The sequence below is a fragment of the Stomoxys calcitrans genome, chromosome 3 (genome assembly GCF_963082655.1).
Source record: "Stomoxys calcitrans chromosome 3, idStoCalc2.1, whole genome shotgun sequence".
NCBI classification, from domain to species: domain Eukaryota; kingdom Metazoa; phylum Arthropoda; class Insecta; order Diptera; family Muscidae; genus Stomoxys; species Stomoxys calcitrans.
This window is the reverse complement of record NC_081554.1, coordinates 107,050,334-107,070,718: the sequence shown is the minus strand read 5'-3', so window position 1 is coordinate 107,070,718 and position 20,385 is coordinate 107,050,334. Positions and strand designations below refer to the sequence as shown.

General features: G+C 40.0%; 1 protein-coding gene and 1 long non-coding RNA gene across 4 annotated transcripts in view; both read left to right on the top strand.

The window, feature by feature from the left end:
- Positions 1–20,385, top strand: part of LOC106093677 (RNA-binding protein 39) — a 111,633-nt gene that overhangs the window by 79,509 nt on the left and 11,739 nt on the right. For 2 of the 3 annotated variants that reach the window (XM_013260791.2, XM_013260794.2), the window contains 2 exons: positions 5,620–6,006; positions 6,073–6,625. In XM_013260791.2, the coding sequence (XP_013116245.1) occupies positions 5,620–6,006; positions 6,073–6,625 (940 nt within the window). The remainder of the gene's footprint in view (positions 1–5,619; positions 6,007–6,072; positions 6,626–20,385) is intronic. The other variant, XM_013260792.2, reaches the window with a different exon arrangement.
- LOC131995672 (uncharacterized) lies at positions 3,502–4,126 on the top strand. Its single transcript, XR_009397538.1, has 2 exons — positions 3,502–3,833; positions 3,900–4,126. It is a non-coding gene; the product is annotated as an uncharacterized LOC131995672 (long non-coding RNA).

The window sequence follows — 20,385 nt, the reverse complement described above, 5'->3', positions numbered from 1 at the left end:
TTACAGACTCACTTAGACAATTTTAAGTCCATTGTGATACCACAGCAGCAACAGACCAAGGCTTCTGGCGGGAATCGAACCCGCGACCCCTGCACTGGTAATTCAAGCACGCTACCAACTCGGCTATATGTTCGGCAAATCTAATCGATGAGTTTCGGGATTGGAAGGTCTCCATGGAACACTCTTTGTCAGACCGTCGCTACATTAGGTTTAGAATAGCACGGCCAACGCCGAATTCGATAAGCTTCCGGAATAAGTTGAAAACCAACTGGACAAAATTCGGAAGACTACTCTGAAGAAGACTTGCGCATGATAATTTAAATTGTCCAAGCATAGAACACATTGACGACAATGTCAACAGAATTACGACTGCACTGGTGGGGTCCTTCGAAGATAGTTGTCTTCTTCGGGAAAGGAAATCAGCCCAAGAAAACTCTAGATGACCGGGGAGATTCGAAATATTGGGAAAGAAGGCCGCAGGCTTTTTAACAGAGCACGTCGTAAAAAAGCGAAAGTCTATTGGGATGTGTATGACACACGGCTCAAGGAATACAATAAGATTATCAGAGCGGCAAAACATGCGTCTTGGAAGCTTTTTTTGCGAACAGGTCAATAGCGTTAATGACGCCGCCAAGATAAAAAAGTTTCTCTCAAAAACCCATGTCCAAACTAAAACGTTAGTAAACGACATGGAAGTGAGAGCAGAGACAATGGAGGATATGTTGAGGCTTTTGATGAAAACTCAGTTTTCACAGGATACGACGGAGGTACCGGAATCTCGGAATAATGAGGTTGAATGAATGTTTATAATTACGGATAGCCTTACGTCTTTTCTACTCAAAACCATGGAACGTATTGTGGACCAATTTAACTCAGCACGTTTCCTTAATAAGACGATTTCGATATCTGAGAAGGTCTAATACATAGGTGTGATCTTGAACAGGAAACTGAATAGGAAGTATCACATTCAGGAACGTACTGGGAAGGCTCACAGATGTTGGGTACTTTGTGGGGCCTGAATCCGAGGATAGTACACTGGCTCTACAAGACCATGATTATACCAATACTTATTTACGCCTCAGTAGTTTGGTGGACAAGAGGTTCAGAGAACATGTCTTGGCATAGGCGGAGCGATGAGGACCACGCCAACTTGGGCACTGGAGACTATTCTAGATATCCGACCCATTCACATACAGATTAAGTGTGAGGCAGCCACTGCGGCTATGAGACTTAAGGCGATGGGAGAATGGATTGAGGATGGGAGCAGCTCATACCATCGCGATATAATCGAGGCGACGATAGGAAACCTGGAAGGAAGGGAATAGGTTTCCAATCGGATACCTGAGATTAACCTTGAAGTTGAGTGCGACGCACTGCTGCCATCGGCACAGTCTTGGATTGACGGAACCCTAGTATTGCCATCTGGAAGATGTTACACGGATGGATCAAAGCTAGAGGACAGAGTGGGCCTGGGGGTCTACATTGAGAACCCAGAGGGACAGAGATCTGTTTTAGATTGCCTGACCATAATGCGGGGATTTGAGTGTGAACATCTTTATTGGCAGTAAAATTGCACAGGACTACGAGCTCAATTATGTAAAATCGGTGCGGCAAGTGATAGCATGTGTAGGGCATGAGGGGAAGATGATGAGACGTTGGAGCATTACCTTTACCATTGCCCGGCTTTCGCGTCTAACATACCGGCACTTAGGTGGGGACACTATACCAGACATGAACCAACTTAGGTGTGTTGCATGGAAAACAATTAAGGATTTTGTAAGCAGCACAAAATTTTAACTTAAAATTTTCTTTTCAGAGGTTACTTTATAGTTTTTAGAGCGCACAACCGATTACTGGCTTAGGTGTATGTCCATAGTGGCATGGGGCGGATTAATATCTGCACCTTCTATTCAACCTAAGAACGTCCTATGTTCGGCCGGGCCAATTTTTATATATACCCTTCACCATGGATCGTATTTGTCGAGTGCTTTTCGCGGCATCTTTTTTTAGGCAAACAAAGAATAATGTCTCTTGATAGTAAGTCCCTTTCTTTCTAGTTGAGTGTTTTTGTTTGTTATTTGAAAATCATTTTTAGTTGCTATTTTTCATTGAAGCACAACAACAGCATCACTTGAAAATTGTTTTGTTTCCCTGATTACGCGTGATCTGTGAAGTAGTTTGCTATTTTTTATATTTGCCTGTTAAGACCGGTCATGCGTTTTGATTATTTTAGGTATTTTTTTTTAGCTGGGATCTTTCCAAAAACTTAAATCTTGTTCATATTTTTATTTAGTATTTATACATTAAATAGCAGCCGGCATTTTCAGCAAACAAAAGACTTTTCATCAGTCTGACTGATTGTTCTGAAACTGCAAACATTTAGCTATGACAGCAGAACTACTGCTGTAAAAGCAGTAAAATTAATTACTAACAATCAACAGTTTTTTTTTTTAAGTGTACTTTTTTTCTGAGTGCATGCGATTGACCAATACTGGACCATACTTGGCACTAGAGTTGGGTAGTTCCGGATAGAACTAGTTCATTGGAACTTTTCCAAGTAAGGAACTGCTGGAACTAGTTCCATCTCTTCCCTTCTCATAGTTCCATAGTTCTTTTTTTGCATGTACACATTTCTTTTGCTCCCTTTTGTTAATTTGTAGACCAGCCAATTGACATGCCATATTTTTCAGCTTCATACAACAACTAAATAAAGGCGTCAACGGTTGAAAGTCATAACAAAATACCACCAGCCGTAAAAACAGATATGTTGGTCTCGCTCACGTACATTAATTGTTTTCCTTGCTTTCATTTACCCACCACTCTTGGTTATTTAGAACTTTAAAGTGGAAAAGTGATCAAATTTATAGAATAAGTGTAAATTAAGATCCTATTGCAGGATATTGCCCGGCTTTAGACCATTGTTTAATGCTTTCTATCCAAAGAATAGCATACAAAAACCATTTAAAAGTCAGCAAAATTGTGGTGTTGCTACAATCATTTGACTGGCTATCCGACCAAGAACAATCATCAGCGGACGATTTCAAATGGATCACGCCGTCCTATACTGCTACATTTAGTGTCCTATTCATTACAGAATCAAACAGAATACACAGTGCCAATTTAAACCGATCAATAATAATAAACCAAACTATGATAAAAACAAACATCTTACAAAACGCGAATAACAAAAAATCAGAACAAAAGAAAAAACGAAACATACCCATAACATCCAAAGCCAATAAATGGTGGGTGATTTTAAAATACATTCGGCCGATATACAGGGGTTTCTTAACTTCACACCCTGAAAAGTATGAAGTTGATGCTCTTGCACAGAAAAAATATACACCTAAATTTGACCGATTAAAAATGGTATTGAATTATAAAAATCTTTTCAACAAAGGTGTTAATTGCTTTAATTATTTTTGACACAGAAATTCCATATCTTTTGTATCACGGCAAATGATTGGTAAAGAAGGTATACGCTGAACATATTTTTAGTTGTACGAATTTAATTGTTATTTAATGGTATAAATAAATTCCCTTTCGCACATATGCAACGCGAAAAGAAGTGAAAATGAATCAAATATATATCTAGCTTCTATCACATACAAACACAAAGTGGTGTGGCTAGACAAAAAATATCAAGAAAATTAGAAGAATGATTTTTATCTCTACATAAAATGAAATTTTTGTTATTATAATTTTAAAGTAAAACAAATTTATTTAAAAAATGTTGCGTTGAAATAGTGTAATGCAGAAAAATCGCAGATGTTAATTAATTGAATGGATAAATTCCAAACGCAACAAATTGGAGGACATACTAGAATGCAAACGTGGTATTTATAAATGTATATTTTTAATACTATCTAATTTTTTTTTATTTCATTATCCATATATAGATTATATTGATTTGGGCGCTGAGGATGGAAGATAACACACAATGATCTAGACTTTATGGTATTGCACACAAAATACTTAGATTGGAATTTATTACAATTCATTTATATAAATTGTATTGTTTATAATACTCTTTACGAAGAGCGGCTCAAATTGGAATCAACAATTTTTCTTCGTTTTAGAAGCCTGGGACCATTAAGAAAAAATATAAAAAATTTTAATCAATATATTTCATGTTTTATTCGCAATTCAATCTAATGCAATAAATAGTTTTTTATTTATGTGAAAAATATCAATTATTTATTTTTATTAAAACAGTAAAAATGTTATTGAAAAGAAATTGCAAATTTCAAATAAGTGGTTTATTAAGTAAATAAAAACTTCAATTGAGTTTTTGAGCTTATCATTAGTCCAAATTGCAAAATTGTTAATCAATAATACAAATCCCTTAACAGGTCCGATTTCAGCAAATTTTTTAATTGAATGTACAAATTTCTTAATTGAACATAGTTTTTAATTTTTTCCGTGTGGTAACTCCGATCACTGCATTGTTTCAGCATCTTTTTCGTATTCTGCTCTTCGTTCGGCTTCCTCCCCAGCCCCAAAGCGGTCATTATTATGATACGAAAAAGCACGTTGGGATTCTTTCAGCATTTTAATTGGAAACTATGTTTTCTATGTGACGCAATAAATGCTGCTGAAATGATTGAGAAAATTATTTTAAATGGAATGAGGAAATCTATTCCAGTAAAGACTATAACGGCTAAATCCGACGACAAAAGTTGGTTTTGCCAGACATGCAGAGATGCTGTCAGATCGAAGGAGGTGGCATTCAGGAATTGGCGCTTGGATAAAAATGCCAATACTGAACTGCTGCGCAAGCAGGCAAGATCTTCGTGTGCCAAAGTGCTTAGGCGCGAAATATTTCTTTACGAACAGCGTCTACGTACTAAGGTTCTTGTTTCTACACGAAGAAGTAAGAGCTTTTGGTCGTTCGTAAAAGGGTAAAGGGTAGTTCTTCATCTATCCCAACTCTTGTTAAGGATGATCAAACGTTCATTGACCCGGTTGATAAGGCTAACCTGTTGGCTGATATATTTGTAGTGACCTCTTCCCTGTCGGATAGCAATCAACCACTCCCCTTAATCGAAAATGTATCAAGCGTCATGCCCCAGATATTTTTTCGAACTCGTAGAGTTAAAAGGGTTCTTGAGAATCTAGACGTAAATAAATTTCCGGGCCTGGGCGGCTTATCAACACTATTCGTCTTCCCATTCCTGATATAAGGATGTTTGTCAGAGATACTAGGCACCCGTTTGTAATTGGTTGGCCAGTGAACCGAACAATAGATTATGGAGATAATTGTTATTTCGATCGAACCGTTCGTATGTAGACTCGAATTCCGGCTAATGTTTTTCCAGAGATTTAAGACAAAGTTCCAGAGATATAAGACAAATTTCAATAAATACAAATTTCAATAACACTCCTATTAGCTTACTTTAACACGATGTGCTATTTATCCTTTATATACTGTATTTACCAAAAAATCTAACCAATAAAGAGGCAAAAAGCAAACCAATTCATATTTGGAATTTGGTTTACGCATATAGTCAAATGATGATAATAATAAAATATCAAGTAATAAGTTTCCTAAATAATAATTTGAATATCTTTTTTTGTATGCCTTTAACCTTTATATTGAAATTATATTAAAAATTACAGAAGCCGATCTGGATCCCGAGACATCGATGATAGAAAACATAACCGGAGTTCTAAGATAAATCGTGAAAAAGGCAAAGATAGAAATCGATATCGATCAAATGATCGAGATGGAGAACGAGATAAGGAACGTAAGAGATATTCGCGAGAACGAGATCGTAATCGAAGCAGATCACGAGACGGCCGAGCTAGAAGTCGGTCTCGTGATCAAGCACGTACTCGATCAAATGATAGAAGATCCAGCCGACCACGTTCTGAACGCAGAAGTAGCCGATCCTATGATCACCGTCGTAGTCGCTCCAAAGAACGAAGGAATAGAGATGTTCTTAGCCCTATAAGAGAACGGGGTCGCAGTCGTTCAAGCAGGCGTTCCAGATCTCGAGAAAGAAGGTATAATTCGGTACTAATAATTAATTAAGCAGATTTTATTATTTAAAAAGACTTTGTTTCTTATAGCAGTCGGAGACGCACTGGATCTCCACGACCATTTAGAAGAGGTCGAACTCCGCCAAATGGGTTAGGATCGGATCGTTCACCCCCAACTGAGCTTAGTCCAGAAGAACGAGATGCTCGGACTATATTTTGCATGCAGTTGTCTCAGCGTGTTCGAGCTCGCGATCTCGAAGAATTTTTTTCCAGTGTCGGAAAAGTTCGAGACGTCCGTCTGATAACATGTAATAAGACAAAACGTTTCAAGGGTATAGCCTACATTGAATTTAAAGATCCCGAATCGGTTGCCCTTGCGTTAGGCTTATCAGGACAAAGACTCTTGGGAATTCCTATTGTCGTGCAGCACACACAAGCTGAAAAAAATCGCATAGCCAATGCTGTACCAACATTTACTCCGAAAAATCATACTGGACCAATGAGATTATATATAGGATCGTTGCATTTTAACATAACGGAGGACATGCTGCGTGGAATATTTGAACCTTTTGGTAAAATTGATACAATACAGCTAATAATGGATTCAGAAACTGGTCATTCGAAAGGTTATGGCTTCATAACGGTACGTTCATTATTAATTTATTTATTTATATGATAGTCTTATAGTAAATACAAGATAAGTATATGATATAAAATTGATTACTTAGGCCATCCGCTTATTATTTTATCAAAGAAAAAAAAAACCCCGAGTAAAAAATTAGATATTTTCAGATCTAATTATATCTGGCATCGGATAAAAATAGTTCCGAAAATATTATATATAATTGGACCTAATTAGATCAAGTTAAATCTTTTTTGATAAAATTTGATCGTAAATTTGAATCAATGGGGAATCAATTTGAATCATGTAATCTGAGGAGACAGCCGGTCGCAGTTCGGAGGGCGGCATTCTGACAGATCTGAATATTATTCCACTGCGTGTCACAAAGTTGACGAGACCACATATGCGCTGCATAACTAACCACAGACCGTCCAATTGCTTTGTACGTGGTCAACAAGGTTTCTTTGTCTGCACCCCAAGTGCTGCCAGCAAGTGACTTGAGGTCCTTGCTTCTACTTTTGACTTTATCGCAGATTGCTGTGGCATGTAAGGAGAATGTGTAAGAGCTGTCAAATGTGACGCCAAGTATTTTGGGACACTTGATGGTCGGAATCATTTCTCCATCGACCATCACAGTCAGCTCGGCATTCACCTCACGCGTATTTGTAGTGAACAATGTGGCTGAAGATTTGGTGACAGATATCTTAAGATTTCTTGCAGCGAAATATGAGGTAAGTTCGTTAAGGAAGACGTTTAACCTATCACAGATGTCAACAATGGGTGGGAGGCATGATGCCATGATCGTACAATCGTCCGCATATGATACGATCTCTATGCCGTCTGGAGGGGGTGGAAAGGAGGATAGGTAGAAGTTAAACAGTGTTGGAGAAACCCCGCCTTGGGGACCTCCCTGTTTCACTTTTCGGTGCTTCGACTTCTTATCCCTAAATTCCACAAATGACTGGCGACCACACAGATAATTCGCGACCCATCGTTTCAGGCTTGGCTGGAGGGTGAGAGAAGGGAGATTATGTACGACTCCGTCAAACTCGGGTCGTTTTCAGGCATCAGTAGCATGTGCCTAAACCGGTGCCTAAGTTACTTTGTTCCAGCTACAAATTCCGCCTATGTTCGTTGACTACCCTGTTCATTTTCAGCTCACTGAGTCTGGGGTTAGTGGGGTCCGTACAACGAATCCCATCACGCTCGTCTGCGAATACCACTGCCTGCGCCCCAATCGGCCTTCTTCTGATTGATTAACGTCCGGCGCTCAGAGGTAATGAAGTAGGGTGGTCGGTCGATGGTGAGAATTATGGGGAGTTGGTCCGACCCTAAATGACGGCTTGCCAAGACACGTCACTGAGGAGATCAAGGGATGCAATGGAAATGTCTATCGACCTGCTACACCTCCTCGTAATCCTCATTCACCGTGCACACCATGGAGCCTTCAATTTTATTTGCCCAAACCATGCCACGCTGGTCGTTACCATAAAATATGATGCGCATTAAAGTCACCTAGAACCGGACGATTATGGCCAGATAGTAATTTGCTTATATCGGATTTGTAAGCTTGGCAATTAATTGGGACACAACTACCAACCGGCGATATGTACACGTTGTACACATAGTCCGACGACGAGGACGAAGAAGGCGACAACGATGACGCTTATGACCTACTGCTTTCTATGTTCGCACAGCACCTTGCAACATATTCAGTATGACTGCACTCTCCTAGTGATATAAGGCCAGAGCAAGATCGGAAATGTACCGATTCCATGCACCTCACCGACACTGATCCCGGCACGGATTAGAAGTGTACTGAGAAGGAACACGTACACTGAGGCGGCAGCCCTAGCCGATGAAGGATTCCATCGGGTCAATGTGGTGCGTACAGCCGGCTGCCGGTGCGTTCAACGGGTTTACTCTTTCACGTATGCGGCAATTCGGCCCCATATCGCTTTAAAAAGCCGAACAATTTGCGAATGTTCACATGCGCTAAATCAGACAAGTTCTTATAGAAATGAGAACGTAAAGTGGAACTCCTTCTGACTGTCAGTGCGGGACACACACACAGTTGATGTTCTACAGTCTTCGACGTCCTCACAACTTCGACCAAAGTCGTTACTGGCAACCTTCAGTCTGTCAGCAAGTTTTCCGATTAGACAGTGAAGACAGGTCATGACGGAGACAATGGCTGAGATGTCCGTGTTAGCCAGCGACAATAAAGCAGCATACCTCTTCAAGTCTAGACCAGGCCACATAAATATACCCTCCACCATAGGATGGGGATATACTAACTTCGTCATTCTGTTTTGTAACACCTCGAAATATGCGTCTAAGGCCCCATTAAGTATATATATTCTTGATCGTCGTGACCTTTTCGGTCGAACTAGCCATGTCCGTCTGTCTGTCGAAAGCACGCTAATTTTGGAAGGAGTAAAGGTAACCGCTTGAAATTTTACACAAGTACTTCTTATTAGTGTAGGTCAGTTGGGATTGTAAATGGGCCATATCGGTCCATGTTTTGATATAGCTGCCATATAAACCGATCTTGGGTCTTGACTTCTTGAGCCTGTAGAGGGCGCAATTTTTGTCCGATTTGAAATTTTGCACGTAGTGTTTTGGTATCTTTTCCAATAACTGTGTTAAGTATGATTCAACCGTAGAGGGCGCAATTTTTGTCCGATTTGAAATTTTGCACGTAGTGTTTTGGTATCTTTTCCAATAACTGTGTTAGGTATGATTCAAATCGGTTCATAATCTGGTATAACTGCCATATAAATCGATCTTGGATCTTGACTTCTTGAACCAATAGAGCGCGCAATTCTCAGCCGATTTGGCTGAAATTTTGCATGAGGTGTTTTGTTATGACTTCCAATAAATGTGCTAAGTATTGAGTAAATCGGTAAATAACCTGATATAGTTGCCATAAAAACCGATCTAGGATCTTGACTTCTTGAGCCTCTAGAGGGCGCAATTCTCATACGATTCGGAAGAAATTTTATACAACGGCTTCTCTCATGACCTTCAACATACGTGTCTTATATGGTCTGATTAGATCAATAGCTTGATACAGCTTCCATATTAACCGATCTCCCGATTTTGCTTCTTGAGCCCCTACAAGGCGCAATTCTTATCCGAAGTGAAATATTACACAATAGCACATTCTTATTCAATATTCTTTGTTCGCCTAAAAAGAGATACTGCGCATAGAACTCAACAAATGCGATCCATGGTGGAGGGTATATAAGATATACCGTGGTGGAGGGTATATAAGATATACCGAACTTAGCACGCTCTTACTTGTTTCAACTGAAATTACCCTTTTTATTTTTGAGATAACTATAACGAATAATATTATGTATTCCAAATGTAATACATTTGCCATTTCCCATTGGAAAGGCAACAACAGATAATGAAATTCCAAAATGAAGAAGAATCGTCAGTCTCAAACACATAACATTCCAACTTTATTTAAAGTCCAATTTGTGTCAAATGAGATTACCCTCTTTATTCATTGAGATATCTTATAAAATGTCAATCCTTTAACGAATTATGTTATGTACTCCAAATGTAATACATTCAGTTCTCACTCTACTGCAAATTTTTACTAGAAAAGTACGCGAACAGGCCTAATATACAACGACAATGATAACCAAATAAAAATTAAATATATTTGAGAGCTTAAAGAAAACGCTTCTACCTTATCAAAAGAGGAGAGAGTCGATCCTAACATATATATTAGTTGGTCAAACTGGGGCTTCCGCAGCATTATTCACATCTCCATTTAGTCTTTTTTTACAACATAAACAAGAAAATAACACCTACTGGAAGAAAAATGTTTATGAAGGGAATAATGATGTGACATTATTTTGCAAAAAAAATGCAAAATTTGGTTTTTTAGAAATTCTAGATTCGGAAGCGAATAACTTTTAAAGAGGAAGGAATAATTTGCACAGTTTTTTAATACTCAAAGAATTCTGCAACCTTTCTAATGATGTAAAAAAACGACAATTTTCAAAAAAAATGTAAGTCCAATTTCTCATAAACCGTTACAGATATACTGGACATTTCAGCATATTTTTGTAGGATTTTAGGAGCGCCATCAAGCCGATCGGCCCATAAGTTACTGTATGGCAAGCAATTCAACATTTGTGATGCTCGAAGTGAACAACCAAAATTTCATACTTATTGAAAAACCTTGAGTGGATGGGACATGTTTTCATTTCGCTCCTCAAAGAAAAAAGACCCAACAGCTGCCGTGGTGGCGTCAGACCGCACCAAGTTGTGCTCCCCTCCTATAGGTGTGGGTGCTTTGGCACCTGTAGTCAGACCAGTTAATGAGGAAGAGACAGATAAACCAGACGATGCACGGAAGGGCAAGATGGTCGCTGAGAAAGGTAAAGAGCCGTCCTCTTACGCTGGAGTTGCAAGGAAGCACAACAGAGTTGGGATGACTTATGCAGTCATCGAGATCGGCTGTGCATCCGGTAGAATTCCACCAGATAGACAGTCTCAGGTGAGGCATTTGGTGAACGATAGGGTTATCGAACACGTATAGTATAGAGGGGACCATCTTAACGCTGCGCTTTGCGTCAGCGGAATGTATTGATGCCGTCAAAAAGCTCGTTAGAAGTATCCACACTCCCTTGGGCGCAAAGCTCGACCATGTGAGAAAGATGGATATCCCACAGCTCCCAAAGGCGACGGTCTTCATCAAGGATATGAGCGCAGAAATCGCGACGGAGCGCGTGATGAAAGTCTTGGACAAGCAAAACCAAGTTTTGAGCCATTAGGCGGTGCAGTGGCGGGACACTTAATAATGCCTAACGGACAGGGGGCCGACGACGAAATTATCACTGACTCTCAATATTGGGAAGACTAGGATAAGTAAAGATCATAATACTAAAACATCAGGCAATGCAGAAGCGAGATACCCAACACAGCCCAACGAACAGGGATCCGACGACGGAACCATCAACGACTTTTTCGAGATTATGAAAACTAGGTTGGATAAAGTTCCTAATGCTGAAACATCAGGCAGTGTAGTGACGGAGAACTCCTTACACACAGGGAGTAGACGATGAGACCATCACCTACTCCCAAGAGACCCAACTAATGGAAGACCAATGATTGAGGTCATGAGGATAAACCTCCACCGGAGCGAGACCGCTAAACACGCTCTGATGGAGAAAATCAGCAAGGGCAAGATTCATATTGCATTAATTCAAGAGCCATGGACCACCCGGAACAAAATTTTTGGACTGAACCATATCTACTACCAATTACTCTATGCTAACACTGGTACTCGGTCGATGACCTGCATTATTTGTCACAAAAATTTAAATTATATATTTTCTCCATAGTTGTCAACGTTGGATGCAACAGTGATGGGACAGGGAGACGGTGGGACATACCTGGAATCACTTTATCTGCCTTTCGAAACAGCGACACCGCCACCTACGTCGGAGCTGCAACCGTTGGTGAGGAAAACAAAACAGACTGGAAATGAGATACTAATAGGGTGCGATGCGAACTCCCACCATATTTCGTGGGGTAGTACCAACACTAATAAGCGGGACGAAGCCCTGGGAGAATTGAGGAATACTAACGACCTAATAACTCTTAATATTGGTAACAATGCTACCTTTGTTAAAAGGATTAGAGAGGAGGTTTTAGATATGAAAATCTAATCGATGAGGTGCAGGATTGGATTGTCTCCATGGAGCATTCCTTCTCAGACCATCGCTGCATTAGGTTTAGAATAGCATGACCAGCGCCGAATCCGATAAGCTTCCGTAATACTGTTTAACTGCCCGGCCAGGCCCACTCGATTTAACTGCCCGGCCAGACCCACTCGACTGCTACAACAACAACAACTCCAGATGAATCCAGATTCTTCAACATCAATGTAGAGATTCCGTCGGGGCCCAACGCCTTGGAGGATTTGGCGCCACGGATGACATTCGTAACTTCGCCCACGGTAAATTGTGATGGCTGTTCAGTGCAGTGGCAGTGCTGACAGGGATTTATGCGAAGCTTGTAAGGATAAGTTTCGAATTTATAAGAAGGCACTGAGAAAAGTCAAAAGGGAAGACTTTGTCACATTGATCGAGGAACTCTCAAATGTAAAGGATATTTCAAGATTACGGAAGCTAATGACCAAAGTTTCTCCATTTACGGGAAATCTGCAGTAACCGGATAGGGAATGGAATCAATTTACAAATTATCCGGACCAGACGGCATTTATACTTCTCTAGATGTCACACTGGTCTGCATAGTGTGGTGCATCACCTTGAGAGGACACTGGAAATAAGGAATTTACGTTGGCGACTTTTTTAGATATTAATGAAGCCTTTATTAAAGTAATTGTGTCTGCTAGCACTTTGATAGCGTGATAGTTTGGATAATGAGAAAGTTTTCGCATAGATAGATCATGACCAATATTGTTCAAACGACAGTAAGGGTTAACGCCACTAGGGGTACACCTCAGGGCGGCGTCATTTCACTACGGGCGGGCTACGGGTAAATTTCTATACAATATATCGAATATTCTTAGTGGTGCTCTTGGGTGCAGGAGGTTTTTTTTTACTTAAGTCTATAGATAATAAATACCCTTACAGACTTATAACCATATATTTACAAATGTATTAACCTAAGAATTTAAAAATAGTATAATTTTCCTTTTTAAATTTTCTCGATTCTCAGATACATCTATTATATCTTTCAGTTGATTAAATTGATAACACAGGTGCCGAAAAGCATCATTATTGGCATAATTGGTTCTATAATAAGACATTTTCAAAAGATCAAAATATCTGGAAGGTCTGATAGGAACGTTGAAGAAAATTCGACTCAAAAGAAAGCAAGAATCTATTTGCCCATGAATTAATTAAGTCAAAAACGTAATGTTTAGCATGGTTCTACGACTTTTTAATGTAGGAAGCTTTATAAGATTTAATCTTAATCTTAGGAAGCTTTATAAGATTTAATTTAATCGACGGAGACAAAGTAATAGAAATTGTTTTTGAACCGATTCTATCAAATCAGAATGAATATTTTAGTACGGATCCCATACCACTGAACCGTACTCGAAATTACTTCTGACAAGCGAAGTATATTTGTTTTTTATCACAGAGAAATCATTAAGTTCCTTTCTCCAGCGCTTCATGAAGCCAAGAGCACCACGTGCTTTGTTAACAACCATTGAGATGTGTTGACGGATGTTTAAGCGGACTAGAAGCAATCCAAGGTCTTTAAAGCTAAAGACAACTTCAAGTTGATTGGAACCCAAAAAGTAGCTAGTTTTAAGAGAGGTTATTCTTGAAAATGATATGCGTTTGCATTTGAACATATTAAGTTCCATAAATTTCTGGTTGCACCATTCGTAAAGATTATCAAGGTCATACTGAAAATAACACTGTTCATCAGAGTCTCTCGTCGATCTGAAGATGTTTACATCATATGCATACATCAAAATATTCGAATGTTTTAAAGTAAAAGGGAGATCGTTTATGAACAAACAAAACAGCACAGGGCCAATATGACTACCCTGTGGAAGACCTGAAGAGACAACAATTGATTTGGAAACTGCAGTACCAAATTTAACTCTTTGAGTACGCCCAGTCAGATATGATCTGATCCACTTTAGTAAAGAGGGGCTGAAGCCAATAAGGTCTATTTTTCTTAACAGAAGGTTGTGGTTGACTTTATCAAATGCTTTACTAAAATCGGTATAGATAGTATTCCCTAAAGCCATCGTTGACCAAACAAGTAAATTCTAAAATATTTGTTATCGTCGATTTCGATTTCTGGAATCAATGTTGGCAGGGAGACAATATAGAAGAGACTTGATGTGAAATAGTGTCAGTCAAAATTTTCTCTAATAGCTTCGGAATAGCATTCAAAATTTTGGGCCGCGAATTGCAGGCTAAGAGTGAATCCAGTCCAATTTACTATCAAGAATAACTCCAAGAAATTTAGGCGATTTAGCCAACTCCAAAGTTAAGTAAACATATGTCTCGTAATGGCATTCGAAATGATGATATCTGTCGGTGGTGTCATGATATCGACGCCTCGGAGGAAAGCTTTCACTTTCTTTATCAATGCCCTGCTTTTTGTCAAAGTAGAAACAGGATACTAGGTTCCTTTTTCTTTCAGGCACTAGAAGAACTGAGAGGCGTAAATCCGTGCAGGATCAAGGCGTTTACTTTTTCATCTGGGTGGCTCCAGAAGCAAACCAGTGCAAACCGTCCTTTAACGTCCTCAAAGGACGGTTTGCTTTGTGAAGTGATTTCATCGGAAGGAGAAGAGGGAATATGGGAAATCACGATTGGCCTTAAACTGGCCAACGTGAAAGTCTAGACGATAAGGTCTTGACATCATCCTAACCTAACCCAGGGACGTCCCAAAATTACCATTTTTTAAACAACAAATTTTATTCCTCAAACTTCTCAAATTACAAAGCACCGCATCGACTCTAAAGTTTTTAATACTTTCACGTAACCCGTCTACTAACTGAAAAGGTTTCTACATTCTAGCCACACGTGTGAGAAACAGCTAGTTTACTAAAAATCATTTTACCGAGATTTATAAATTCCTTTGGTCATTTGGAATGCTTTTTCTAACATTGGTACATTTCTTATTTTTATTATTTAAAGATCTATTTTATCCATAAAATGTGAAATGTGAAAATGATATCTCTATATGTTCGGATTTTATAATCCCTCGAAGTTCACCTCATTTAAAAAATTAATTTTATTTTTTCCGATTTTATTCCACACTTTGCCACAGATCATTGCCATAGTCCTCTGTAATACCTTTCCATAAATGTATAGTATATGTATATATGTAAGGTTGTTACGTTCTTCCCTTAATTTTATTTGCAAATTGTTAACCTTAGGTAAAATTTGCTCTGGAGGTGTCTACAAATCTTTTAGGCTGACTTCGTGTTTTGTGATTTGCGAAGAGATTTGTAAACCGATTTTTAACTTATGAACGTATTCAGATTGCCTACAAAATTTACAAAAATTTTGCTGTATCTTGTTTGAACATCAGATTCTTCAGTCAAAGCGGATTCGAAATCAAAAATTGGAAAACACATCAACATTGACATGCAATACATGCACAAATTTTACATGCAATCGAATGTAGGGCCTTTTTTGATCTTATGGTTTACGCTATTTGTTTTTGGACAAACAAAATGTGTCTAATGTGGATACATAATCAAGAACGTAGAATTTTACATGTTTTGGGGGAAAATGATAAAAAATATTTCACAAATCTGAACGTACCTTGAGTTATGAAATTTTGTCGGAGTTTTTCACAATTAAAAAACAGCGTACCCGGCTTAAATGATCGTCGAAAAAAGTCATTGACTAGAAAAAACGTTTAAATTCTTAAGGCCTGATTAGGTTATGCTCTCGTAGGTAAGTTAGGTTAGGTTAGGTTCAAGTGGCAGTCTGCCGTCAGACTCAGACGTTTTCGTCCATTGGTATTACAACAGAACAGAAGAAGGAAGACGCCTTCTAGTTCCTACCGTTGAACCATCCAGATCGCTTTAAAAAGCCCAATAACTTGCGAATGTTCACATCTGCTAAATCAGACAGGTTCTCAAGAAATGAGAACCTTAAGTGGACCCCCTTCTGACTGCTAGTGCTGGACACACATATAGAAGGTGTTCTATAGTTTCTTCTTCTTCGATGTCCTCACAGCTTCTTCAAAAGTCGTTGCTGGCAACCTTTAGTCTGTCCGATTAGACAGTGACCTGTCGGACACAATGACTGAGCCGTCTGTTATAGCCAATGACAGCAAAGCAGTAGATCTCTTCAAGTCTAGATTAAGCCACTTAGTTTTGGAATCCTCACAGCCCCCTCTTTGTGACCATCTATCATTCGTTATCCTTCGGGTCTGCTCCTGAAAATTTAGCATACAGGTCGCTGTAGGCATACCCACAGATTCCAGTATCCCTGGAATGTGTAGGGTAGTTCCTAGTCTCGCAAGCTTGTCCACTTTACAATTCCCAGATATATCTCTGTGGCCCGGCATCCATAAAATGTGAATTTTGAGAGATCTGCGACAGTTAAGGGCGGTTTTTGTGTTCGTACGTTCTCCAGGGATTTAATGGCTGTTTGAGAAGATATTTTTGCCAATCGTCGTAATGACATTATATCTTAGCCATTCCACCACTTTCTTAATTGCAAGAATATCTGCTTGATTCACACAGCAGTGGTCGGTCTTTAGAGTACACCCCAAAGCCCATCCAGAGGCATAAGATGCAGCATTAAATTCAGTGCATCAGAAGGTGTCGTCCTCAGTGGGGCTGTAATGCACCACAACGCCATATAGCATTAAAGGTCTGACAACTGCAGTATATACCCAATGTATGTCAAAATCCCCAACTTTTGTCAATGGCTCTCCTGCAGGTGTATAGGGCAAGAGTGGCCTTTCTAGCCCTTTCCAAAATATTGAATTTGAAGTTCAATTTCCTGTCCAGCAAAACACCCAGGTATTTTGCGCTTTCTGTAAATGGAACATTCTCTCAACCCAAGAAGACAGGTTCCACTGTAGGCAACTTTCATCTCCTGCTGAAAAGAACTACTTCTGTCTTGCAGACCACTTTTGGTAGCCCACTTTGCTGTTGCATGTAGAGCTTCCTGAAGTATATATCTTAGAGCGCTGGGAAAATTTTCCATAACCGCAATTGCCATGTCATCAGCATACGCGACCACTTTTACGCCTTTTTCTTCCAGTGACAATAATATATTGTTAATAGCTATATTCCAAAGTAGAGGAGACAGTACACCTCCTTGAGGCGTTCCTCTGCTGACCTATTTTTTTAGATCCACAGATCCAAAGCCTGCCGAATGCATCTTTTAGTTAATTATTAATAAACTTTCTTACGGTAGAGTTGATGTCTAGAAACTCCGACTCCTTCAATGTCAAGAAATGCTACCATTGTATATTCCTTGACAGCGAGAGAACCCTCTATGTAGCCGACTAGGTCGTGAAGGGCTGTTTCAGTGAATTTGCCTTTACTGTATGCATGCTGCTGCCGCGACAGGCGATCTCCAGGGATCTTTGCCCTAAGATATGTTTCTATCAACCTCTCAAGAGTCTTCAGCATAAAGGATGACAGACTAACCGGACGAAAAGCTTTCGCCTTCGTGTGGTAGGGTTTACTTGCTTTCGGAATGAAGATGATATTCGAGTCCCACCATCCCACAGGTATATATATGACATTCTGATACAAGCATATATGACATTCTGATAGACTGGTTCCCTAAGCCAGGGAACCAGTCTATCAGATACAGCTTGTAATTCAACCGATGATACATCATCAGAGCCTGGCGACTTAAAGGAGTCGAAACTTCTTATCGCTCAAAGGATTTTCGGCTCAGACACAATTTCCATAATGGTCTCCGACGAATGCATATCAGTGACAACTTATTCTGGCGCCACGTTGTCCGTTGGAGAATTTCCCGTGAAATGTGTATCAACGAGTAGTTCTAGTCCTTCCTTACTAGACATTGTCCATACATTCTCTGACTTCTGAATATACCCCATCGTAATAGGCTCGAGGACATAATCTTCCTTAGCCTTAAGATGATCCTCCACGGAGCTGCAGAATTCTACCCAGGATTTGTTCTGAGTCTTTCTAAGCTCGTCCTTATATTATCTAAGCTCGGCTTTATAGATGTCCCAATCGTATGGTGCTCTTATGGCTTTGCTCTGTTGAAGAGTTTTCTGCAGTCCTTCCTTAGACCAACCAGCTCTAGGGTCCACCATGGCGGTCGCTGTTTGCCCCTTGGCTTGGCACTAGATCATGCTGACACAAGCGAGTCATTCAGGGTCTTCGTGATCCGCTTCACCACTATGTCTATATCCTACGTAGTTTCCACTTCCTTTTCTGGTCTAGAATTTGTGCCGAAATAAATCCCAATCCGCCTATCTTCTGTTTAGCCGAGCGACCACTTCTGCAGTATTTTCTCCAAGGCTGAAACTAATATAACGATAATCAGAAAAGCTATGACCGTCCATCACATCCCAGTTGAATATTCTTCCACTTACATCTTCCGATACAAAGATAATATCTAGTACCTCCTGAATGTTCCTGGTAATAAAAGTCGGTTTATCCCCTTTACTACGAATCGCTTGGTTGTAACTTATAATATATTCGATACGCAGCTCACCCCTTTCGTTGACGTCTAAACTTTGCCATAGCTGGTGATGTGCATTAGCATCACTTCCTACAATGAGACTCTTCTTTCCTACAGAAGCAGCTTCAACCAGCGACTTAAGGGTTGAATGCGGCATCTCTGAATCGTGTGCCATATATGGGGAAGCCAGCCAATAATGAAACTTATTTATTTCAAGGCTGGCTACTACTAAATCTTCAGTGTTTAGCGATGGAAAAAGAAAAACATTTGGACTACTCTTTGCAATAATACAGGTTCTCTGTCTCCCATTCTCCGTACCTTTGAATAGTTTAATTCCCGGAATTCTTATTCGACGAACCATTCCTCCACACACCCATGGTTCCTGGATAAGAACCACGTCAAATCCCCCAGCCATCAGGAGAACCTTTAGTGCCGCCGAAGCGGTTTTACAATTGTGGAGATTTATTGTAGACACCGAACCATAGTCCGAACCATTCAGAAGATTCATCTGTAGAAACCGGACCATAGTCAGTATTCATCACTGTTGTGTTAACTTCGTCTTCTGATTTCACCAGGAGTTTGTCCTCACAAGATTCTTTAGATCTAGTCATGATGAGCTTCCGTACCCATCCAAGAGCTGGTGAGAAAGACACTAGATCTGCCGCTTTACTGGAAACAGATGCATATCATCAACCGCCTAATGGATACCTCTATCGCAGCTATCCTTGAGTGACTTAAATTTTTCATCCAAAAATAATGACCTATTACGAGTTACAGGAAAATTCTTGTGGAGTGAATAATATAACGTCCGCTCCACTCAACGAATCCCTATGCTCTCGTTAATGTTACAAAATGTAGTATTTGACATTACAATTATTAACAATAAAGACCTGAAGCGGAGGGAAGAACTGACGACGGAGAATTTCATGCACATCTCATTGGTACAACATGCATACATCAAAGGCAGATAGTAGGAGACAGCCCTGCACGAAGTGGTGGGACAACTGATAGCGGCCTTCCTGAATATTGAAGGGATATTTAGCAATGTGGAGAGAGATAGTCATTGCTCTGAACCTCAAGGGGGTCCACCCATGTTTCTTCCTGTCCGACGGGTTGTATGCTACGTGACAGAGTTATCAACACGGACTTCGGAGATAGTGGGTCAGAAAGCGGGTGACAAGGGGTCGGCTCCGGGAGGAGGACTCTCTCTCTCCTATTCCCTGCTGCGTTTCAACAGGATTGGCATGAGAATGATTGCAGTGATAGATAACGGGATGCAATGGACAGAGAACGGTCTCAGACTATTTGGTACCGAGGCCAATTTTAGAAAGGAATTCCGAATTCGCTTACCCTGGAGGGAGGAGTGGGAAGAGAATGATACCTCTGACTTCACAAATGCTTCCAAGATAGACCCAGGGACTGGATTGAGGTTATACTCCGGCACACAACGTTGGCATGTCGGTGAGACTGCCGGAAGAGTATATACACGTTCTTTCACGCAGAGGTTTGTGCCTTACGCTGAATCTAGAAATTAACAGAGTAGTCAACGAACATAAGCGGAATTTATGGCTAGAACATTTGGAGCAATGTAACTTAGGTGTATGCACGTTCTTTCACGCAGAG